The sequence below is a fragment of the Synchiropus splendidus genome, chromosome 13, assembly GCF_027744825.2.
Source record: "Synchiropus splendidus isolate RoL2022-P1 chromosome 13, RoL_Sspl_1.0, whole genome shotgun sequence".
NCBI lineage: Eukaryota > Metazoa > Chordata > Actinopteri > Syngnathiformes > Callionymidae > Synchiropus > Synchiropus splendidus.
The window spans coordinates 15,059,733-15,084,961 of record NC_071346.1 but is presented as its reverse complement, the minus strand read 5'-3'; the positions used below and the strand labels follow the sequence as shown (position 1 = coordinate 15,084,961).

At 40.6% G+C, this 25,229-nt stretch overlaps 2 protein-coding genes across 6 annotated transcripts; one reads left to right on the top strand and one right to left on the bottom strand.

Annotated features, from left to right (window-relative positions):
* Positions 1-762: 762 nt before the first annotated feature.
* LOC128769254 (1-phosphatidylinositol 4,5-bisphosphate phosphodiesterase delta-1-like) lies at positions 763-12,125 on the top strand. 2 transcript variants are annotated; one of them, XM_053882797.1, is made up of 15 exons: positions 763-953; positions 3,629-3,787; positions 5,134-5,362; positions 6,146-6,275; positions 6,480-6,708; positions 7,195-7,396; positions 9,336-9,480; positions 9,545-9,697; positions 9,765-9,929; positions 10,004-10,163; positions 10,473-10,589; positions 10,665-10,843; positions 10,919-11,051; positions 11,117-11,266; positions 11,329-12,124. In XM_053882797.1, exons 1-15 carry the CDS (start codon positions 923-925, stop codon positions 11,418-11,420), a joined length of 2,274 nt encoding a protein of 757 aa, XP_053738772.1. In that variant the 5' UTR covers positions 763-922; the 3' UTR covers positions 11,421-12,124. The 2 variants fall into 2 exon arrangements, with proteins under 2 accessions (XP_053738772.1, XP_053738771.1); XM_053882796.1 differs by lacking the exon at positions 763-953 and adding an exon at positions 3,095-3,416 and having other exon boundaries at positions 11,329-12,125.
* A 977-nt stretch (positions 12,126-13,102) lies between these two features.
* LOC128769256 (protein-cysteine N-palmitoyltransferase HHAT-like protein) lies at positions 13,103-23,780 on the bottom strand. Of its 4 annotated transcripts, none has more exons than XM_053882800.1 (13): positions 23,634-23,780; positions 20,422-20,548; positions 18,867-18,934; positions 18,684-18,797; positions 18,049-18,069; positions 16,297-16,491; positions 16,031-16,240; positions 15,796-15,967; positions 15,583-15,727; positions 15,473-15,508; positions 15,197-15,398; positions 14,463-14,604; positions 13,103-13,871 (listed from the first exon to the last, which is right to left on the bottom strand). In XM_053882800.1, the coding sequence occupies exons 2-13, from the start codon at positions 20,525-20,527 to the stop codon at positions 13,750-13,752; spliced, it is 1,533 nt and encodes a 510-aa protein (XP_053738775.1). In that variant the 5' UTR covers positions 20,528-20,548; positions 23,634-23,780; the 3' UTR covers positions 13,103-13,749. The 4 variants fall into 4 exon arrangements, with proteins under 4 accessions (XP_053738775.1, XP_053738776.1, XP_053738778.1 ...); XM_053882802.1 differs by lacking the exon at positions 13,103-13,871 and adding an exon at positions 15,048-15,131 and having other exon boundaries at positions 14,474-14,604; XM_053882801.1 differs by lacking the exon at positions 18,049-18,069.
* Between the last annotated feature and the right edge of the window lie 1,449 nt (positions 23,781-25,229).

The following is a 25,229-nucleotide window of genomic DNA, read 5'->3' as shown; positions in this document are numbered from 1 at the left end:
TCACTTTACACTAACTCTAAAGTTCATTATTATTATTCTGTTGCTATTATTATATTATTATTTCTGAGCGGTGGATGCACTCATTTTCTGATGCAACATGACACACTCAGTGGCAGCCGTTACCATACTTCATTCTACCATTGTACGACCACCAAGCAAATGAAAAGGCCCACCGATTCGATGCCTCTGACCGCTGCAGATTTTTGCAAGTGGTGGGCCCAGGCCCGGAAGCTCTCCTCTGATGTTGCATTATACCTCACTCAGCCTGGTGCTGACAGTGCGCTGAGGGTAAGCCAGGCTTGAAAGGGAAGTGCTGAGAGCCACAAGAGACCACGAGTGGATGTGTTGCTATTATCCCAGCAAGGCTTTTGCTGCAACACGAGCAGAAAGATATAATCAGTGTCATTCAGTAAACAGAACGGCCGCTGGCCAAATCTGCCATCGGAACCTGTTTGTAATGTTTACCATCTGCGTGTATCACAAGCACCTGATGAGGAGAATTACTGGACTTTAATAAATGAGGGAAATGACTTCATTGTTGCAGATATTGACAGGTAATGTTTCTTTTCTTTTGGAGAAGTTCGAAGGTGTGTCTTATTTAAGCAGACTAATTCACGTTTGCAACGTGCAGAGCGACTGCTAAGCAGGTGGAAGGTGTAACCTGAGCGACATCAGCACTGCAGCTTGTATAGCAAGCTTGTCAAACCGGTGTGTGTGTGCGCGCGCCAGTGTGTATTCAGGAGAGCAGACACCATCCACACACACACACACACCCACGCACTCATACACACACTGTGAGAGGAGGGTCACACCATCACTAACAAGAGGGAAGTAGTAGCCACTTTCAATGAAACCACATTCAGCAGAGCGAGTGTAAACTCGGAAACAAACTAGGCCCAGATAAAATACACTAATAAACAGGATGGGGACGAACGGCATCGACAAAAGACAAGGTAGGACTTTCCCTTTTTCTTTCATTTCACAACTTTCATTCATGTTGTTCTTGAGAAATCAGAACGCGCTGCCTACATCTGAATGCGACTTAAGCCATGAAAGCTGCTCTATTTCCAAAAAAAGTGACATTTTGCGCCAGGTTGAGCAAAAACTGCGCGTGAAAAGAGGCGCGGCTCGGGCTGTGCCGTCCTGTGATCAGACGCAAGCGCCGCCAAACTAAACAACAGACTATCGCCACGTACTGACAACAAAATGTTTTTTTCGCTCTTAATAGTTCCCACGGAACAACTCGAAGAGACTCGTGATCTATATTTGAGTTTGAGGTGTGGAGGCGCCCATTTGTGAAGTCTCTTATTCCCCGCGATTCAGTACTGACCGCTGCCAAAAGAGGTCGCCTGCACACCACTGGTGTATGTGTTATTGTTTCAAGTGTCATAGTCTGTCCAAAATGTCATGTAAATATGACGTCCAGTCTATCGATTTGTTTAGTACAAGAGCCAGGAGGTGAAACCCATCAGGTAAAGAATCCGGCCTCGCATAATAGCAATGGATCTAAGGGTTAACTGGTGTCAAGCAAAGGAACTACAAAAGATAAAACACCTGGAAGCAAAAGGGTCAAATAGGGTGTTTACATAAAGAAAAAAACCTCTGATTTCAGTTAATAAGGGCAGGAGAGAAATAAACCAGTGAACGTTCTTACAGAACTTAGCCTCTTCCATGCAGAGAGCACTTGTTAAACAGAGAGTTCTGCCTGTTGTGCTTATTGAATGAAGTATAAACTTCATAAGGTTCATTTGGTTGTTTCTATCAGGATAACTTAATTTACGGCAACAATTAATTCAAGAACGTACAAAGATATGGTCTCTTGCTTCTCTTTGACTCAACTGAAACTTGAATTCTAAAATGTGAACATTTCAGTTAGTTACTACAAGATGTTTTGGTGCATTCCAAGGAACCAGCAGGACATTCATTTTGGACCCTTGAAGAAATCAACTGGTTTTTCTGGTCCGATCTCATACTAAAGTGTGTACATATTATCTGATTGGAAATGATGAGCTTTGCTGGTTGGCTCTCCTTATTTTTGTCGTGCTCATGGACATTCACACAATTCCTCCTATGTATGTATCATCTTAAATGTGGCTGTAATGAGATGTATTTGTGTTAACTACCTTATGAGACAAGACATGTTTTATACGTGCATGAGTTGCAGAAGTACCATATGCTTATTCAGTATAAAACAGGTTTGTCCTTTGTATTTCTTTATCCATTCCTATCTTTGTATTTATTATCTTCATACCCCTAAATTATTGAAACGAATCACTGAGACAAATTTTTTTTTTTTAGAATTTTATTTTTTTGTAGAATCATTCATTATTTGATATATTCTTACCTTTAATTATAAGTTAATATTTAAAAAGGATAAATGCACTTTTCTTATTGTTCTGGAGGGCAAGGCCTTGGAATGTAATGAAATATTTATTCATTATTTTAATTTTCTTTCAATATTCAATAAATGTATTTAAAATTGTGAATGACTCGTTTAATAGAGACAACTGTGTTGGCATGACTGTTTTTTTTATTTTTTAGATCTGGCTCCTTTCATACTATTTTTTTGGGGTCGCTTACATTTATTTATTTTTACGAATTTGTATCATGAAATGAAACATGAAATATAACATTTATTTAAAGGAGGCATATGTTAGTGACATTCAAAGTACAGTGCATTTGAACTACTTTTGATTGACACATACTTGGAAAACGTCGGTCCACCACAGACATACACGAAAAAGCTATTCAATATTTAGCAGTTAGCAATGCCTTTCTGTAGTGCATCAAATATGATTTGACTCATATCATCTTGTTTTTAACAGGTGATATTAAGTTTAGTTTGTCGCGATCATGAATTGTTATTATTAAAAACTCTTACTTTGAAATCCGGAAGTAAACGACAACATTGTCGTTGCGGTGTTCCGCGCAATTTATTTATGACGCGTTGTGAATGATCGTAATTCCAAGTGTTTTAAACACTTTCTGGACGCAACGAACTTGGAAACAGTGGGTGGATTTAAGTGAAGATGAATGGGGCCCTGCTTCTCCTGGTAGTTATCCACTCTCCCGCTCTCTTTCCACTCAGTGAAGCACTAAAGCGATGCGCCCACTGCGCTTCCTCATCTCCTTCCACCGATTCACACGGTGGCAGAGGACGGTGTTGAGCGAGGGTGTGCTTCGCCCCCTGGCTTCCTCCGTTGCTGACGTGTTTTACGCGCGGGTAATAATGTGGTGTCGGTGAGCCGCGTGACGTGACCTTTGAGTGGCTCTGAGCCACAGTAGCAGATACACGCAGGTCAGCTCACCTGGAGGCAGCATGGCTTGCTTGGAGCAAAGCAAGAAAATGAGCGCGTCTGAGGAGATCATTTACAACAACAAACTTAAGTTCCTGCAGATCAACGCGAAGATACTAGGTAGGCACGCTTTGCATCAAAATAGCGACGTCAAGTTTGGTGCAACTGCATGAAGAAAGTAACGTTTGCATTGTTTTTCCTTCGTGTTTTGTCTCCCCTTTAAGTTTTAGAAGCTCATGCATGGAACTCATTCATGATTTTACATTTATACTAGAGTCCGTTGCAAGATGAGTCTTTACTTGAATAGGCATTTAAGACTCTTTGTTTTCCAGGTATGGAGGGAGACCCAGACCTCCAGTTCCTCCTGCAGGGCGGGGACCTCCTCAAGGTCCGCTCCCAGTCCTGGAAGAAAACCCGATACTTCAGGCTTCAGGAGGACTGCAACACCGTATGGCATGAGTCAAAGAAGCTGTTCAAATCAAACCAAACATGTGAGTCCCAGAAACCTCCTGTCATCTGTTTTATTTACTGTAAAACACTCTCTAGTCATAACGGTGGCACCTTCTGTCTCGCTGTCTTGTGAAACTGTAGTCATTTCACAAGGTTTCCGAGTTGGTAAACCTAAGTCGTGAACAGTGATGTTGACAAACCACAAGCTAGATCAACAGCCTTCATCCACATCTACCTTAACTGGCAATGAAATAATGCACCCCCTCCCCCTGACAGATGCACACCTGCCGTCTAAGGATTATTTGTTTTTCACTGTTGTTCCAATTGTTTGTTTTATCACTGTACACATTGTTTATGGACTGTTTATTCTGTTTATATTGTTTGTTTTCACTGCCTGTTGTGCTGCCAACAAAACATCACAGTAGTGTTGGAGACAATGTTAGTGGTGACTATTAAGGATTTTTATATTGTCTTAAAATGGCAAAAGATTGATCTGAATCAGTATTGGAGTAGAAAGCTTTAAATCAAGTTATGCTCTAAGAATAGAACTGAAGAAGGGCTTCATATGGGTCGTGATATGGTTGTATGACATTATCACATTATTGTGGTTGATATTTAAAAAAAAAAAATAAAAATCCTGCATTATTATTCAAAGTCAGGGACAAATTGAGTCCAAACAATTCATAGTTGCACCTCAATTATAATGTGCTATGAAAGTATTTATTCCTCCGCCGCTGAATCAGGCATTTCACATAACATTGTGTCCGTGTTACATTACATCCACCCTTGACTTCCACACGCCTGTCTTTTCTCTTCAGTGCTAGTTCTGTTTTTGACAAAGAACAGCAATGCAACTTTTGATCAGGACCTGCTTCACAGCACAGTGGGGAGAAAGAAACATGGCAGATGGTGTTCATTTGACAGTGAAATAAGTCAAGTTGAAGTCAATAATGTTGGCTTCTACCGCTTCCCAAGCCACCTGTCTAGCACCATAAAAATTTGTCCCACCCTTTTATAAGGCTATAAACTACTCTGTTGAAATTGCTGCGACGTTATCAGATGTGACATTGTTGCCTGTGATACAAATTTTCAGTGGGTGTGTTTCTGGAGATTTTTTTTTTATCTTCTAACAAGGAGTGGTTTTATAGACCTGCGACTTGCAAGTAATGACAGGAGCTGTAGTGTCTGGAAAGAAGTCTTAGTTGTTTCCTGAATATTTCAAAGCTCAGTCCTGCATCTTAAAAAGTGACATTTGAACTGCAAATCTGAAGTTTTTGTTGTCCAAAAAGGCAGGTCACTGCAACGTCATATGCAAACATATTTTTTGCTTCAGAGCGTACCTGAGTGATTGAGTCAGTGGTGTAATAGCACATTCTTTCCATTCCAGTTTCCATTGACGACATCTCGGCGCTGCGACTGGGCCGCCAGTCTGAGGGTCTGAAGAAGTACACGGAGGAACAGGTGGACGGCCGCTGCTTCTCTATCGTCTTCAAGAGCCGCCGCAAGAACCTGGATCTGATCGCCAGCTCGGGAGAGGAGGCCAAGCGCTGGGTCAGTAGTCTGCAAAAACTGAAGTCCAATGCCAGCAACCTGGACCAGCAGCAGAAGACTGAGCAGTATCCTTGTACAGCATCAGCATTAAGGCCCTTTTGTGGTTCCTTTACGTACGAAATTGTGCCTGTCCTCTTCAAACGTTATCGCCACTGATCCTTTACGTACGAAATTGTGGCTGTCCTCTTCAAACGTTATCGCCACTGATCACAAACTTTCATGCGTTCTTTACATCATATTGCTCTTCAGCAAGTTTATGACAAGACAAACTCCAAAACAAACTGGTCACTTGCAGAAAAGAGAAAACGGGGCAGTGTTGCAGGAGTCTGTGGTCGGTGAGACTGCTGTATCACGTTATATACTGCCATTGTTTTGTCTTCTTTTGTAGAGCTACATATCGGGTAGTAAAAGCAACACTGCCCACCATGGTTTCCGGTGGTACTGCTCTGTTTCCGTATCCTTTGTAGAAACATGCAGAAATTCTGACAAAATGGATGGAAGGCTCCACCCACATCCGGAACCGTACGTAACATTGAGTGTAAATGAGCCTCTAGAGTCATATGTCTGAACTTCACCTAGGCCACAGTCAGTATACAAACCCTCACACGAAAGCTTGAGGTCTTCTGATCTGATGTGAAATGTCCAGGGCATCCACTACAGTATATGTATCTGGGATTCGCACCATCCTATCAACCCTACAGGGGAAGATGTGGCAAAAAAAAAATGAAAGAACTTCTAAACTCACATTGAAGTAACTTTAGCCAATGATGCAACATTTATTTCCAGCTATTATGAGAGGCCAGAGATGTGTGCACTTGTCTCACACGTGTTCCTTAAGCATTTCCCAGCTGGATCTTCAACGCTCTGAGAAAGGCAGACAAGAACAAGGATGCCAAACTGTCCCAGTCGGAGGTCAAGAACTTCATGCATCTCATTAACATCGAAGTGGAAGATGAGTACGCCGAAGTCCTCTTCAAGGTGATGCTGCCTGAATGATGACAGGTTTTCATTTCCATTTTCAATATTTATCCTGTCTTGTGTAAAGAGACAATTAAAATGGGGAAATATTTCCATTATGAAATAGTGTTTCAATGTCACAAACGTTCCTATTGATGTGTTTTTGGCACATTTTATTTGAAATGAATGAATAACATCTGACCATCTGCCTGACATCTGACCCAGGAATGTGATAAATCCAACTCCGGATACTTGTCTGGAGAAGAGCTGCAACATTTCTACAACCTGCTGACCCATCGTGACGAAATAGACGTCATCTTTGGGGAGTACGCCAAATCTAGCGGATTCATGAGTCCACAAAACCTATTGGAGTTTCTCACGGTGGAGCAAAGACAACAAGCCACCGTGGGCGTCGCCAACGGCATCATTGAGAAGTTTGAGCCGGATGACTTAGGTCAGAAACCTTTGTTTACATTTTAAAGGTTGCGTTGGGGGGGTTTGAATGGAGGGTCACAGGTATTATGTGTCAAGGTACAATGCTTTCAGGAAGACTGCATAATACCCGTTTCATTTTTAACTGTAATCTGGAAACAGAAGCATATATTTTAATATCTTTTGTTCTGATTTTAGCATATTATTTTGTACATTATTTCAGATCTAAAAAATGTTTTTTTGTAATGTTCAAATCATGCCAGTTATGGCTCGATGTAAGTGAATGAATGAGTTCAAATTGAATGAAATAAAAAGGTCAGACATGTTTAGAGCTTTACCAGAGCCTGCAGCGTTCACAGCTTCTCAGGACTTATCAGGGTGGGGCAGTTCTATTTTCGTCAGGAGCTGGAATGGGAATGTAAATTGAAATGCTAACTTCCTCGCCCCGAGGGGAAGGAGGGTGAGGTGCAGTGTTAGCTCAAGTCATCAACTTTCTCTCATCTTCCAGCTAAAAGTAAAAAGCTGCTGTCCAAAGACGGCTTCCTGATGTATCTGCACAGCTCGGACGCATTGCTCCTCAATCCGACGCACAGTAAAGTGCACCAGGACATGAGTCAGCCCCTCAACCACTACTTCATCTCCTCCTCACACAACACCTATCTGTTGGAAGACCAGCTCAAAGGGCCCAGCAGCACGGAGGCCTACATCAGGTACCTGCTGACCTTGAGTTGCTGTGTTTGTTGCTAAATACTGATACCCATCTGGTTTCGACCCAGCGCTTCTGCACACCCATCATATGTTGGTGGCAGTCAGGCATGGAGGTGCTTGGCATGCTTTCTTATCTGAAGAGCACTTAAAAAACACATTGAAGTTTAGTTGAAGATCAATATTAATTTCATGGAGTGGATCGAACAGTCAGATAAATCATCCAAATATATTTTGCTATTTTCAAATGGTAAAATAGGCTGCAGGTTAAGGCAGCTCTTAAAGAGCACCAGGGTCCTTTGTGTGTGGCCATGACATCTGGAACGGGGCATTGTACAGTATATCTGTTTTTGTTTTATAATGCAGTGTAGTAGCGGACATAAAATCAAGTTAAAATCATAAAACTTTCTCCCGTGGCTTGCTGTAATACTGTATTAACTCTGGGCAAAGTCCTTAGAGCACACTAGGATAACAGCAAATGCATAACCTTGAAAACACTAATCTTATTTGAGTTAAAGAGTGTAGATCACGTCAAGCAGTGTAAAATCTCTTGAACTTAGTAGCCCACATGAGAAAATGTAATTGTAAAATATGTAAGTTCATTCCATGTCTGTAGGTTGTGATTTAAGTTAACTCAGTTGCAGGTTTAAGTGAATTTATTTTAATGATTTTAGCTCTGACAATAGTGCACTGTACTTGTTGAGATATATCCCTTTTAGTTCAGTGAAAGATCACTTTAAAGTTGTTTTCTGCCTTTTTCAACGGAGTCAGTATTGGAGGAGTGGGATCATGCTATACCAGTTACTTATGGTGGACACTTGATTTACTTTCTCCACCTGAAGTGGCTTTCTTTTGGCCAAGGAATACTGCTTCACGTGTAGATATAGTGTGGGTGTTTAATCTCTATTTTCATTTGTAATGGTTTAGTTGTGGTAAAGTTATTTGTTTCTTTTCTACTGCTTGTTGATGAGGCAGCTCCTCAGATTTTGTAAGGGGGGAAAAAGCGAAAAGAAGGGACATATTGACTTTTTTTAATTCAAAGAGAGAACTTTTTCTGTCTTGTCTTAGAAAATGAACAGTCAGAATAACTCATGCTTTTGCAAGCCAAAACAATTAGCTGGAAAAAAAAATGTTAAAACAATCAATGGAACCCGGAGAAGAAAAAAAAAACATCACCAGTTTACAATTTCAGACTAATGACATTTTATTGACTCCCGTGATTATTTTATTTTTAAACAAATTACAAAAAGATGAGACAAATGTAATACAGCAAATCAATCTAGGAAAAGTACAGAAACTAGGTAAAATAGAGGATGATATATGCCCATTGAGCCATGATATGGGAAAATGTTACACAACACATATTAAAAATTGCCATATAATAAGATGGAAAGTGAAAGTGCCAATGTGAAGCAACTAAAATGCTGCAAATAAATCAAACATGACAATACTCCTTGTTCATACACATTAATTTCTAGAAGACAAAATGATTTTATTCCATTTAAACTATCCAAAATGTTTCCCGGAAATATTTCTGCAATGATCATAGCAAGGGAAAGTACTTGAAAAAACTATTTTTAGAGGGGTGCTACTTTGACAGTAGAGGCTCAACAGGTCTTGGCACTGTGAGGAGATGTCAAGAGGAAACTTACGAAGTTAAAGTGAAGTATATGTAGTCTAACTCTTGGCATGCACCTAATGCTGCTCAGACATCAAAATAAGGGTCCTTCAGATGATCAGAGGGATGTTTGTCTTCATAACAGATCCAACTTTCTTGTTTTTAAAATCAACAATATCACCTTAACAGTAGAATTCTTGCTCAGGCGACACCTGCCAGGAAACTGCCATCTTTCACTTCATGCTATACATTAAAAAAACAGCTCATATTTAAATCCCAAAAATGTATTTAAAATCTGTAACTCGCGCTTCTGTTGACTCCAACAGGGCCTTGCTCAAGGGCTGCCGCTGTGTGGAGTTGGACTGCTGGGACGGGTCTGATGACGAGCCAGTCATCTATCACGGCTACACGCTCACATCCAAGATCCTCTTCAAAGACGCCATCAAAGCCATTAAGGAGTATGCCTTTAAGGTGCGTCCCCAGTCGGAGCCGGCCGCTCTGCCTCACGTGGTAGTCAATAACTATCTGCTCCTAGACTTCGGACTACCCAGTCATCCTCTCACTGGAGAACCACTGCAGCATCCAGCAGCAGGAGCTCATGGCCCACTACATGAAGACCATACTGGGCAGTGCACTTGTCACCACTCCCCTGGGAGACGGCATGCCCTCAAACTTCCCCTCACCTGAGGTTTGTTCTTCTCACTGGATAAACATCCAAAAGAACAGCATTTACAAGCGTCTTGTCTTCTTTCCAGGAACTGAAGGGAAAGTTTGTGATAAAAGCAAAGAGATTAAACAAACTGGAGGCCATGTTTGCTGCGGAGGCGCCTGCTGATGATGTCACAGACGTCTCAGAGGAAGAGGAATCAAACGATGACGAAGATGATGATGATGACGAACAGCAGGAGGAGAGGCGCAAGGTTTAGTGGGCGTCTGCAAGTCCAACACCTTCAGCTGTCCAGCTTTTAGATCTTGTCTCGTTCTTCCGAAACAGAAAAGGAAGAAGCTGAAGCTAGCGAAGGAGCTGTCCGACATGGTCATCTACTGTAAGAGCGTCCATTTCTACGGCTTTGAAGACGCCAGGAACAACCTGAGCTTCTACGAGATGTCCTCCTTCAAGGAAGGAAAGGCCATGAAGCTGGCAGAGAAGTCAGGTGAGGCTCGCATTGGACATGTTTCCGGTAGCTTCTCACACATGAAAACACCTTGGAGTTCAGTTCCTCAACTTCCATGACCACTGCACTTGTGACTCTTGTTAAGAACAGCAAGCCCTCATTTTCCTCAGACAGTAACATAAAAGCTGCCCTCAAAAGAACGCTGCATTTTCAGACAGTAATTTGAAGTCATCATTTCCGAGCCGTTAGATCTCGTGTTCCACATCGACAGAAGATGTGTTGTGAGCAAATGTTTCTCTTAAGTCAGTTAGCATTAATCGGCGTCATGTGATGTTTTGTGTTTTCCAGCCAACGACTATATCCGCCACAATGTGGACAAGCTGAGCCGCATCTACCCGGCCGGCTCCAGGACGGACTCCTCCAACTACGACCCAGTGCCGCTCTGGAACACCGGCTGTCAGATCGGTAACTGGTCCTGCAAGCAAGGGCGGCGTATACTAAATCAAAATCTGTATTCACATGGAGCGTCTTCCTCCTCAGTGGCCCTGAACTTCCAGACAACCTGCACAGACATGGACATAAACCAGGGTCGATTCCTGGTGAACGGGAAGAGTGGCTACATCCTGAAACCGGATTTCATGCGGCAAAGAGAGACCGAGTTTGATCCCATCACTCTGACCAGAGGAACGTGGCTGAACCCCAAGATTCTCCACGTCATGGTCTGTCGGATGTTTCTTTTTTGCCAAGTATGTCTGTTTCCGCTCCCTGGTGTGTAGCTGTTGTGTCTCCATTAGATCATTTCAGCTCAGCAGCTTCCCAAGGTCAACATGAAGAAGTCGTCCATCTTGGATCCACTGGTGAAGGTGGAGATCCATGGAGTCCCGGCTGACGTGGCAGAGTGCGAGACCCACTGTGTTGACAACAACGGTACTGACCTGATCACGTTTGTAGTCTGTTTTTCACATCACACATCATTTTCACATCATTACTAGGTTTCAACCCGGAGTGGAACGAACGGTTCCGGTTCGATGTCTACGTTCCCGAGTTGGCTCTGGTCCGCTTCCTGGTGGAGGACCATGACTCCACGTCATCCAATGAGTTTGTGGCTCAGTACACACTTCCCTTCAACAGTCTGCAAATGGGTGAGTGGTGGAGTCTTCGGGGCTGAGCAGCAAGTTTCCTCATCGAGCTCTTTCCTCAACAGGATACAGACACATTCCTCTGCTCAACAAAAACGGGGACGTCCTTCCATCAGCTCAACTCTTCGTACATGTCATGGTCCTGGATGTTGAGTAGCGGGTCCACATCAGCACCCTCTGGTGGCAAGCTACGAGTTCAAGATAATGTCTGAACATTTTTTATGTTTTTTAGTGTTTTAGTAGAAATCTCTGGGAGCAGAGCAGATCCACTTCCTGTTTGGTAACTAAAGATTATTTAGATAAACAACATATGTGTACGTGTGCAGGTGTATACTCACCATGTACAGTACATCACTACTCTGCAGAAATTATGGAGTAAAACTGCTTCACACTCATTTAATGTATTTTCTATTTAAAAACTTTTATTCAAATAGAAATCTAAGCGAGCACAGATTACTTTCATTTAGTCCCCTTTTTTTAATCTTTTCTTTGAATGAGAAATACATCATTTCTCTGAGATGTCGTCTGTCTTTCATTTCAATATCAAAAGTGTTTCACATGAAACACACTGTGGTGCTGACAAAGTTTGACGCCTCCGAGTTGATGGTCCTCAAATGTCATAAAAGGAGTGACTTTCCACTGACAGAGAAGCTAAAGTGGTGAGGTCTGGAAGTCCGATTGGAAGAATCTACCGGATCTTCATTTGTACATGAATCAAATGTGTAATCCACAGATGACCACATAGGAAAATCTCTACTCGATCACAGTTTAGGGTCAAGGATTTTGTTTTTGTGCAACCAACCCGCCAGTCCTCACCATTACCTGTTCAGTTCAAATAAATGAGACCATCTCAGTTTGGTGTGTTTTCCTGGAAGTGATTATTAATTCTTAGCTGTGGCAGCTCAATGGGGGAAACAAGCACCTCACCAGATAGTACCTGTTCATATGGTGCGATTTATTTATCTTTCAAAGGATGTTTTTCATTTATGAAATGAAACAAGCAGAAATCCAGCCGATATTTATGACGCTGTTATTAATAAGAGCCGTTTAAAATGGTATAAGATGTTATATTTGATATTCGTTCCTGTCACTACGTGTGGCTCTGTTTTATTTTGAAGATGTGACGGAAATCTAGGGGCTCTGGAGGGAACTATTCCGCCCTTTTCAGAACAGCTCAGCTACAATAGCGTCGCTCTTTTGTCGCTTTTGTTAAATTACACGTCTGGAAATGTGACACTGGCACAGTCTTTCCAGCTGTCATAGATACATTTTCCAAACATAGTGAAGTAAGTTCAATCAGGTTAGTTTGAGTCAACAGGCGACACAGGACATCGCACATTTCCGTGTTAACATCACATGACTATTGTCAACCTGTGTTGCCAACCCAAATGATATTTCGAATGACAAGATGTGGAATTCTATTTTGTTGTTTTTTTTTATTTCAATTCAGCGCCGTTCAAATAAAGAATTTAGCCGATAAACACTAAAATGAAAAGCAGCTTTTCTCCATATATAATACTGGGAAATGAAGTATTTTCCCACCAACAGAATTTAAAAAAAATTCAGATTTACTTCCTGTTTGCTACTGTTGTTCTAATTCTATCTAGATTAGTGAGATTAAATTGCAGAGTGAGCTCAATTCAACGTGGAATTTCAGATAAGTCTGGCGTGTAGATGTTGTAAACTTAAGGATAATTATGAAGTGCCTGTTTCCCGGCCGTGCCTCTTCAGGTCTGGCTCTCTTTATAAAGGTTTGGAGGCACCTGAAGTAAAACATTGTGTCAATTGTGTCTCAGGTTAAATGGTCCCACTCATACTGTCCAGTGAAAAAGAACAAAGTCCAGCAGAATCTACAGTTTATTTTACCACTGGCAAATGATCATCATTGAGAGTTAATATATATATATAGGTAAAGGACAAACAATATAATATATGTATATAATCTCCACCTGAAGGTTTCAGCAGTATGAGACAAAACTGCGCTCTTCTCTGGGTCTAACGGTTGACTCCCTCAGAAAACCCAGAGAAACTGTAGCTAGGGTTCAGTGTAAACATTCAATATTGTTTCCAAAGAAGGCAGACACATTCTGGGTCGATTCAATGCATGTTTCCATTGAGTGAAAGCGAGCCAGCAGGCATGAGTGAGGCACACACCTTCACAGCACCTTTCCTGATTTTGCTGGCTCAGCAGCGCCTTAAGTTCAAAGGTTTTGTTCAAGCTTTTGTTCAAGTTTTGCTCCTTTAAGGCACTGATGACATAGAAATGATGAAGTGTTGTTTCCTGTTCTATACATTCATTGAGATCTAATATAAAACAAACCATCCGTGATGTGCTGACAAAATGATTTGCAGCAAGTGCACTTGAGGAGAGTAAATGATTTCAGATGCTTCCTTCCTTCTGATGCACCAAAACTGAATCACAGACTCGTGAGCGATTCGTGTGCTGGTACTTTTGTCCTGGTCAGTTTCCGCAAGTCAAGTCATCTTTATTCGACTTTGTCCTTCTTCTCGGCCTCCTCCAACAGAGCCTGCCGGCGCTCCCTTTCCTTCACCAACTGGACTCCACAGTAGGTGACCAGCAGCACTGACAGGCTGGACAGCGGGAAGCCTGCACGACAAAAAGTGGAATTCAAATATGCATTTCTCAGTTGGTCACAATGGACGATTGTAAAGTGAAAATACTGTCAAATAATGGGATTTAAATGAATAATTTTAACATTTAGTTCCACCACTACAGGGAAAGCAAAATTGCTATGTTAAAAATGAAATCTATGAAGAATATGTATTTCACGATAAATGCATTACAAATACATAACATTCGATTTTTATTTGTATTAATTTATTTTATTTGTTTTATTTTCAACTGAACTATGAAATTATTATTCTAAAATTATATTCTTCTTCAATGCAACTCCAGTCACTGATAACTTTTAAGGTGTGTACAGGTGTTCTGGTGTACACTGTTCTGTGGTGGGTTTGAGAGTATTTTTTGGCTACAACAGCAGTGCCTCTTCTTTTCATTGTGCATGTGAAGAGATAAGGGTAAGTTCTTTCTTATCTCAGCATACAAAAAAAGAATGGATGAAAGATATAGTCCATAATGTTAACAGGAAAAGAAGTGTATAGTCAGATGAAATAATTTTACTGGAACACATCCGATGCATTTGTGATAGGCTCAAATGATTCTGTTGTCGATCACCTTTGAAGATCAGTCTTCTTCCCACCAGTTTTGCAAACTCCAAGCTGTTAAGCGACAGCACGTTGTAGAGGACGATGGCCCAGAAGTTGGCAGCGTTGAACACGCCCCTGATCCTGCGTGACATGGCCTCCCCCATCGCACCCTGAAGAGAGAGAACATGATATTTGAACAGCTGAGTGTGACATTTCTGTCCTCAGTTAAAGCAGTCTGAGCCTCTACACTTCAACAGCTGCCCCCGCAATCCAACATCAGATGGATAGAAAACAAGTGATGCTTAAAAGTAGACATCTTAGGAGTCAAATATACATTTAAAGATGGTCATAAGCATGTGATTAAATGGTTACAAACAGAAGATTAAAATCATGAAATACTTCATTATCAGTTTAGTCCTACATCAAGAATATTTTTTTTATTTATTTAAATATATTTAACAGGAAATTTCAAAATATGCATGTCACTGACTCACTAGAAAGACTTATTTCATTGTCTTTATTTCCCATCCATTTGCATCAATATTTGAAAAGTTTCCAGAAACTTTTTTGACATTTATAATCTATTCTTGTGAGAAAATTGCTTGTTACCCACCACAGTCTTTGTGGCTCACCATCTCAATAATGTCACTAGGCCCTATGAAGGGAGAATCTGAGATTGTTTCTTCCAAGTTCTCTTCTGAAGTAGCAGAAACAAAACAGAGTCTGTAGTGCATCATCAGGAGGTGGCGATCGCGTTCTCACCTCAATTGTAGAAAATGGGGGAAATGAGAAAAACTTGGCCACCCAGAGCTCAAAGTTGAGGCCGAAGCAGTTGAAGAAGGACCAGATGTAGACCAGCTCGCACGGGCCGAGCCAGAGAGTGGTGATGGAGAACGTGCAGATGGTGGCCAGCAGCTCCTTGAAGATCTGATCATGATTTCCTCCGATGTAGTCGTAAACATACCTGTGACACAGCAGCACAGATGCATCGTGAGCCAAATGTGGTCAAAACACACACAGTGTTGTACACACACTCACTTGCAGAGCCAGTCGTTGATGCCTCGGTCGAAGTGACTGAAAACAAAAATCCACATCAGGACTCACTTCTCTTTATTGATCATGCAGCCTGGTCTGAGCTGGACACTTACGTCTCAGCGAAGACGTAGAGCATGGTGATGCACTTGGGCGGCTGAGGGGGGTCCAGGTGATCCAGAGTGGCCACGGTGTTGATGACACCAAACATTACAGCCGCCTTCACCCAGTCATACACCAGGTTGGAATAAGCCAGACCAGCTGACAGACAAGGTGCAATGAGTGACTTGAGAATGTGATGTTGGGTCTTCAGTACATTCCCAGCTCACCCAGACTCCAGTCAGACAGCTTGGTGACCAGCTTCATGTCACTGGGGATGGTCAGGATGTAGAGGTAGTGGAAGAAGACGTCCACTACCAAGATGACAGCGAGGTGCAACAAGGCCTTCGAGGTGATGTTCCACAGTTCTCTGTCTTTGCGGGTCAGTTTGGTGTTGTTTGCCTGGATACATGAGGAGGTCATGCTAATACGTGTGGTCACATGATCACATATCTGCCTTCAAACCTGATCGTGATATCTGTCGAAGGTCATGATGGGACCAAAGAAGAAAAAGGGGAGGTAGAAGTTGTACTTGAGCAGGTCGCAGAACTTGTAGTTTCCTTCTTTCCTCTCACAGTTCTCCAAAGCAAAGCTCATACACCGCATGATGCTGAAGCCGCAGCCGCAGTAGAAGAGGATGTCTTGCAGGTCGAAGGAGCCAGTCACCAGGGCTTCCTGTCGCACCACCCAAGTTAGATGTTTCACCACTCACAACAGTCAGCGAGACTGACCTGCCAGGAGTTATAGGGCTCCAGCTTGATGGAGGCCAGCGTCGCCAGTCCGGCAGCAAAACACAACCACTTCCTCTTGACCAGAGCGACGCTGTAGAGTATGATGCAGTGAGACAGAACCAGCGCCATGAAGGTCCATCCCATGGTGACCAGGACTGCCAAACCACCGTACAGTCCAAAGATTAAGGATCTGTGCTGTGGACAAGAAGGACCACAGTCAGCACTTGTCTATGCAACGATTAGTGACTAGTGGTGCGATGATGAAGGTCAGTATCACAACAATGATGAAGGTCAGTAACACAACACTGATGAAGGTCAGTATCACAACACTGGTGAAGGTCAGTATCACAACAATGATGAAGATCAGTATCATAACACCGATGAAGGTCAGTGATACAACACTGACACAACACAGATCCGTATCACAACACAGATGGAGGTCAGAGACACAACATTGATGAAGGTCAGTGATACAACACTGACACAACACAGATCAATAACACAACACTGATGAAGGTCAGTATCACAACACTGATGGAGGTCAGAGACACAACACTGATGAAGGTCAGTGATACAACACTGACACAACACAGATCAGTATCACAACACTGATGGAGGTCAGAGACACAACACTGATGAAGGTCAGTGATACAACACTGACACAACACAGATCAGTATCACAACACTGATGGAGGTCAGAGACACAACACTGATGAAGGTCAGTGATACAACACTGACACAACACAGATCAGTATCACAACACTGATGGAGGTCAGAGACACAACACTGATGAAGGTCAGTGATACAACACTGACACAACACAGATCAGTATCACAACACTGATGGAGGTCAGAGACACAACATTGATGAAGGTCAGTATCACAACACTGATGAAGGTCAGTGATACAACACTGACACAACACAGATCAGTATCACAACACTGATGAAGATCAGTGATACAACACTGACACAACACAGATCAGTATCACAACACTGATGAAGATCAGTGATACAACACTGACACAACACAGATCAGTATCACAACACTGATGGAGGTCAGAGACACAACATTGATGGAGGTCAGTATCACAACACTGATGGAGGTCAAAGACACAACATTGATGAAGGTCAGTATCACAACACCGATGGAGGTCAGAGACACAACAATGATGAAGGTCAGTATCACAACAATGATGAAGATCAGTATCACAACACTGATGAAGGTCAGTATCACAACAATGATGAAGATCAGTATCATAACACCGATGAAGGTCAGTGATACAACACTGACACAACACAGATCCGTATCACAACACAGATGGAGGTCAGAGACACAACATAGATGAAGGTCAGTGATACAACACTGACACAACACAGATCCGTATCACAACACAGATGGAGGTCAGAGACACAACATAGATGAAGGTCAGTGATACAACACTGACACAACACAGATCCGTATCACAACACAGATGGAGGTCAGAGACACAACATAGATGAAGGTCAGTGATACAACACTGACACAACACAGATCAGTATCACAATACTGATGGAGGTCAGAGACACAACATTGATGAAGGTCAGTATCACAACACTGATGAAGGTCAGTGATACAACACTGACACAACACAGATCAGTATCACAACACTGATGAAGATCAGTGATACAACACTGATGGAGGTCAGAGACACAACACTGATGAAGAGCTGATAGAATGGACTTGAGGAACATTCAGAGCTTCACTAATGTTACCTTACATCCATCTATACCAGTCTTCAGTGTGAGCATGAAACAAGACAGAAAACCAGTTTTAAAACATAATGAAATGTTTCAAATTCAGTGAAACCAACACTCAGCTACTTTAATTACTGGTATTAGTAAAAACCGTCACTACTAAAGTTGATGCAGTTCAATATACCAGTTAGACAAAAGAAAAATGGTTACTTTTATTCACTTTTAAATGCACTTTGAAGTTCTTATAAGAAAGTGAGTTGGGTGAAAAAGCTCACTCTGAACACAGCACTATTGGTCATAACATTTGAGGTGATGCTTATGTCAGCAAGCTGTCCATAATGTAGTTTAGTTAAAGGGGCAGCTAAAGGTCAAAGGCCACCATCATCACTTCGTCACACAAAAAAATCTGCATTACTTTAAATGGTTATAATGGCGTTTCATTAAAATTGCAATTATTTATATATTTATATAATTATTATTTCTATAATAGGCGGCGCTCTCGGTTTGAAAATGAAGTGAGGTCACGCTTGTATGCAGTAATGGTTCATTACTGTCAAGGATTATAGAGAACAGTGCTATCTAGTGGACACTGTTCCCTGAAACCTGCTGGTCACTGCTCAACTCAAGTGTGTGTCATGGAGACATGCGCGCACCTTTGAAGCTACCAGAGAGAAAATCTTAGCAAAGATCACGTGACCAGTGAGGGCAAACAAGATGTGATTGCGGAATGTTGAGAACCACATCATCCACTCGAAGTCTGCAACGTCCTGTGAAGAATTCAGAAGAAGCGTTACTGGCTACGCAAATGGTTGGGAGATGGACGAAGAGCTACGAACCATCTTCCTGCCAAAGTAATGCCATCCTGGTTTCACACTCTCCTTGAATGCCTTTCGGTTCACATTCTCTGAGGAAGACGAGAGATTACTAAATATAGGCCGCAGAAACACAAGAGAATACGTCTGATCTGGAGTGAGGTTTTAAAGACTGAAGTATGTCCATCACTTGATGTGAACGTTGTCATGCTGTAGGTTTACACTACACACAGCGTAGTATGAAACAGATACACATAACAGATATTCTACACTACATGTTTTTAATAATTGTGATACTTAAGGTAATATATATATATATATATATATATATATATATATATATATATATATATATATATATATATATATATATATATATATATATATATATATATATATATATAGATATATATATATATATAGATATATATGTATTATACTGTATATAATCTAATCTAAACATACAATTCGTCCCTGAAAAAAAATACAATGAAGGGTTATTTTTTGGCACTTTTTCTGTTCTTGAACTGCATTTGTTGCACATTGTTTTTCTAAGATCTTTTGTATCACTTTTTCTTTGCACTTTATAATATTATTTCTTTTTAATTTAGTGTGATATGTTGTGTACAGAGTATGTTACAAACACAATTTCCCTTGGGATTAATAAAGTTTTTCTGTTTCTAATTTCTGATATCTTAATGTTGTAGTTGTTAAATATTCTGGATGTAATGAGTTCAATTGGGCAGCAGATGGCAGTAGTGCTACGGAAATCCTATATGACACAGGAGTGACAGAAGAAGAATTGAATCGCTGGGAAACCTGCAAAACCAAATGTAATATCCGTTTTCTTTGTTATGCATAGCACGTAAATTAATCGAATTTAGCTCAACATAATAGTCAAGTTAAGGACATGTGGACATGTGTTTTGATCGCAACATTTGATTTCATTCAGTTAACTCATTAGTTCTTGTTAAAACGTGAAAATAAAAATTTTCATTATATATGTATATATATATATGAAAATTTTTATTTTCACGTTTTCCTATAACATAGAGGTGTCAACTAAAACCACAATGGAAAACGTGTACATTGAATTAACAAACTGTGGTGTGCAGTAAACATTACCATGCAAAATTATTGTTATTATATTTTATTTTATTTTTCATCATCAATGATGAAAAGCAAATGGCAAACCATGTATTGCTGTTGACTAATGGTCCGCTGGTTGAGATTAAAGAGGAAAGGTCTCTCATCTGGGCCAGACTTCTCTCACCAAGAGACTGGATCTACTGTAGGTGGATTCAGGGGATAGGTAGAGTCTTCTAAATATGAGCAAGAAAATCTCTGAAATGACCCGAGTTCGTCAGTGACAGACACCACCACTACTGCAAGAACACAATGGGTCCATTTAAGGCTCAGTGTGAAGTGCCTGTTGTTGTGAGATTCAGACCTTATCAGAGCATATTTATTTTTATTAAAATATTGGTAATCATCTTGAGCTGTGAAGCATTTTAAATGAGGAAACAACAGAGAAGATTTAGCACTCGCTGTCGAGGGTGTTAGTTGTTGCATCACTCACCACTTGAAGCTTCAAATATCCAACTGCCAGCCCATATCAAGGCCCCGGTCAGCACGGCTGTGTAGAGATACAGCTCATATCTGGGCAGGGCAGCCTTGATCCCCATGGTGGGTCTTCTCACTGGAAGCTGAACGGGTTCAGAGAGAAGACTGATGAAGTTAGTGCTGCCTGAAAACTGAACAGTACGTGTGTGAAACACGACCCTGACTGTGGTGAGCATGAGATGGGATCACAGTTGTGCTCACTGCTTATTCTGGGTTACTGGAAGTCGCTTCAGTGAGAAAGACTTCATCGTCTGAAGGCTGTTTTTGTTATGATGTAGTCTTCAAAACTGGTCTTTGGGAGGATGACTCCACAGGTGCTATACGCCGCTAAATGTAAATTTCATTGACAGTAAAGATCAAGAGCAAAACTGCTGATGTCAGCGATATTGTTCAGCCATGCAGAGTTCCAAGCAATGGTACAATTAAAATATATTATATATATATTTTTAAGACATCAGACACAGTAATTTTTGGAGAATCCGAGACATCACAGTTGTCTAGGAGTGCAGTTTTCAATTATTTTATTTATCCAGAAAGAGTATTATTTTGAAGTACATTTGAGGGAATTTGCTGGAGGATTGATTCATGTTTGAAATTGAGATTAGCATCACATGTTCCTGTCACACCAGGATAATGAAAATACTTCATATAATCATTTCTAAACTTTTAAATCTAAAATAAATTTATGAAAAATATTTCACAAAATGTAATATTTAGTTGTACAAAAGTACAAATGTGTTCATAGGCCAGGACAGAATTGAAAAATCCAAAATTGACTGCAGAAGTAACATAACAAGATTCATTCATTTGAACTGTCACCACTTTACCACAATTAAATTCATTTTGTGAAAACAAAAAAAAAAAAATCAATCCAAATAACACTGATCAATCACATATAAACTTTATTTTGCATGGCACATTTTTCAGTACACCACTTCCAGATGGACCACATTATGCAGTGTGATGTCACCAAGAACCAAGAACATTCAAGATGAAGGAGAGTAAATGGTGGATGGAAAATTTAAGTTTAAAAACAAAAATACATTTAGAAATAAATTTTAAAAAAAGGGTTCAGTGCACCTGGAGAACTCGCTCACTGGAGCACTTTCTCTCTTATGTACAAATTAAATGTAAATTTGATCGTCCTGATGTCAAATAATAAAATGCAATTTAATAGTGTTTAATTAATTGAAACCTTGAATGATTTTTTTTTTGTTTTAATCGAGTGCCACTGCTAGTACATATATATTGACAAAAAAAAGCGGTTGTAATAAACATATAATTTCCTTTATAAATATAAATGCCTTCCAGTCTGCTGCCTGGTTTGTTGCATAGAAATATGCCAGTGTGTTAGTGATGTACTGTCTCCATGATGTTGACATTACATCGGTGCCACTTAAACTCACATTCGGTTCCTCACATGTTAGGCACCTGGACCGGCCCGAAAAGCGACTCAACCAGGATGACAAGCTCTAGACTGCTGAGCTATTCTCTTTAGAGCCCCATTCTTAGTCATGCTGGACTGACCACTGTCCATATAAACGCTTGCATATGACGAAACTCACTGCACTATTTATAAGGAGGAAGACACAGCTATGCCATCAATGAAGTGGCCACTCATGCTTAAGAAGGGACAGACTTGATTCCAGCTCTCGAGCAGCACTGTTGCATTCCTTCTAAAGCTGGTAAATGCGACTGACAGGATTTTTCTCAGCTTATATCTAAAAACTCATCTGACCTTCACTTTTAACATTTATATACTCAGATGCCTGGCAAGTTTTCTCAAGTTTTGATGTAAAATTTGTGTCTTTCTGCAAGAAAATGTGGTCACCACCACCACCAAACACTCTCCATTGACTTCCATTGTAGGCTCCAACAAACAGAAAACCATCCTGAGCTCGGACAGTAACTGGTGACACTGTGGAAGATACTGACAGGCTGTTTTCACTGTTAGAAAGTCGACTGCTTTGTCTGTCATTATGGATTTGAATGATGCCTTGGGAGTCTGGCTGACAGACTGGATGGATTACATTAGTCGCCATGGCAACAGTGATGACCGCCAAAAGTAATTGTTGACCACACGTGTTCAACATTTGGACAATTTGGGCCATTTGGACATGAGAAATTTGGTGTTGATGCTAGTGACAAGAGCTGGTGAGTGAGATACTTAATGATATATATATATTTTTCAGGATTTTGAACTTGAGAATGCATGACTCTGAGTGATTTAATATAACAAACAAAAAGGAAGAGTGTTGCACCAAATGTGGAATAAAATTAATTTAACAAATGTTAAAATGTTTTTTTTTTAATCATTACCAAAAAAAAGTTAATTATGTAAAAGAAAAAAAAAACGGTTCTCAAAAAAAACTTCTAAAGCAGTTCTATATCCAGTTTTACAACTACCTAATAAAGCCATTAAACCTTTAAAATTTGACCAAATATTTTACTTCTTATTTTTATCTGAATTATTTTTTGTTTGCCTTTTCCATTAAGAAAATATACATGAAACACAATACTACACTTTGTTTATTTGTTTTCAAGCTTCTTGATATTAAAATGTATTTAAAATCCTTTAAATAAAATAACAGTTCAGCTGATGATAGGCTTTACAAATTCAGTTGTGATTTGGACGACTAAGCCACTAAATGAGGCCCCAAAGCTGTGCTCTCTGTTCCCACCTGCACTGTCTACTTTTATTGTTCAAAGCCGACTGCTTTGCTTCTACCTCTTGACGCTTGTCCAGTAATCCCGAAGGACTGATGGGACAGGGACTGAAATAGTTGTGCAGAGAAAGAGCGGTGTCAGCGGTGCAACTTTACCTCTACTTCCTATTATAGCAGTGCAGTTGCTCTGGAGCGCCGCAGAGCAGCTGCACTGCTATGTGATCTGGAGGCGCTGCACTCATGCAGAGCAATAACACACCAAGAATGGTGCAGGAAGTGAGGAGCTTCAGAGATTAGGTCTGATGTGGCACCTGCGTCTGCAGCGTGAGCTTCAATCTCTGCACAGAGTAGCTGGAGTTGGACCATCTACGCCCCTCGGCGAGACCCCTGCTGAGCCCCCTGCATATTAACTAAGGTCCACAGTTTGACTGTTCTGAAACAAAGTGATCTGAGCTCTAGAGATAAACACAAACACACACAGGCAATAGATGCTGTCACGAACCTTGTGTCTGCCTCACACCGTCAAGATGACAGCAGAAGAATCAGAGCTCTTTTAGAAGAGAAGAAAATTGAGGGAAACTGGGCTGGCAGTGGTGGTCTCTACTTCATCCGTCCTGCAGGGGCTCGCTGCTGCCTGCGATCACCAGCTTCAGCCAGTTAGGATGATGCAGACTTTCTACGAGGAGGAGGAGGAGGGGCAGTGAGGAGGGGGGGATATATATAAATATATATATCCTCTACCACTGCAGCAGACTGAGGGGTGGTCCACACTGAGCGCAGCATACTGAGAGTCAAAACCAAAACAATTGTGTCCAGTGAATTTGTTCAGATGCCCTGATTTTTGTAGCATTAAAATCATCACAATAACATGGCTTGCTGTTCAACCGTCTGACCCAGTTTGTCAGATCAATAGAGTGTGTGCTGTGTACAAAAACATATTCGATGAAGTGAGAACAAGAATTATAAGTAATTCAGCGAGAGCACAATTTTTTGCATATTTCCTTGAACTAATATCTTAACTCTTGTCAATGGCTTATTTTTGCCATATCCAAATAAATAGATAAATGAATAAAGGCATTATGAAGTACGTCTTAATATAATTTACTTGGCCAACAATGTGAGCAAAAGTACATTATCTTGTTACAGAAATATTATGTGGTCTGAAGTGAATAGATTAAATTACACACGCGCACTCACACACTTAAACCAACATTAAGTATTTAAGGCCTAAAAGTCAGTTGAGGTGCAACATCACAAAAGATAAACAAAGCAGAATGTAAATAGATGAAGCGAAAATGTGTATGTGCGTTTGTAAATATCACCAGAAGGAAGAAAACAAACACGCGTTGCTGTCTAACAGTTGTAGTACTACATAATGGTCACAAGATGGCGTTATATTTCCAAATTACAAAGAAAAAAAAATTCACCACATATCTGTTTAGTAATTTACAAACTCTGCAATAATTTATATGCTACACACACGCATCTCATAGCGTAGCATAATACTTTATTCCCCGTTTGAGTAAAAACGTGTTCATTTTATGAACAGAAACAGCTTGGAAGAATTTTGCGTCAAGTGTGAGTGGCTATTTTAAAAAGAAGTCTTAGAAGAATACTTGGGCACAGTGTTGCCCCTGAGGGTCACTTATGGCCCTCTGCCGGCCTTCACACAGCCCTGTCAAACTGACCTTTTAACAAGCCCTGCTATGATATTGCAATCGATTTTTAATTTTTTTTTATTGTTATTTATTTGTCATTAAATAATAAACTTCCAAATATACTACCCTATCTAGTTGTTTTATTTATTAATGCACAATTTATATTCGACATTGGCAGAAAACAGACAGTTAAAATAAAAATAAAAACATTTCACATTTGTATTATTTTGACATAGGAATATGAACACCCCATTGATGAAATTGTTTGAAAATATATCTTCAAATATCTCAGTTCTGCTTCTGAAAACATATGTTCGTTTTTCCTGAGTAGCACAGAATTTGGGTAGATGGCAAATGTAAAATCAAGAGAGAGAGATAGAATGTGGAGTGCCTCTATAATTATTAAGAGTATAAATATATGTGAGTTGTCAGGACAATGA

Coding starts and splice junctions, on each gene's coding strand:
- LOC128769254 (XM_053882796.1), top strand. CDS start 3,320: ATGGCTTGCTTGGAGCAAAGCAAGAAAATGAGCGCGTCTGAGGAGATC. Junction 5,363..6,145: donor CAGCAGCAGAAGACTGAGCA/GTATCCTTGTAC, acceptor AGCATTTCCCAG/CTGGATCTTCAACGCTCTGA. Junction 6,276..6,479: donor ACGCCGAAGTCCTCTTCAAG/GTGATGCTGCCT, acceptor CATCTGACCCAG/GAATGTGATAAATCCAACTC.
- LOC128769256 (XM_053882800.1), bottom strand. CDS start 20,527: ATGGGGATCAAGGCTGCCCTGCCCAGATATGAGCTGTATCTCTACACA. Junction 18,935..20,421: donor GATATTTGAAGCTTCAAGTG/GTGAGTGATGCA, acceptor CGTCTTCCTCAG/AGAATGTGAACCGAAAGGCA. Junction 16,241..16,296: donor AGCCCTATAACTCCTGGCAG/GTCAGTCTCGCT, acceptor GTGGTGCGACAG/GAAGCCCTGGTGACTGGCTC.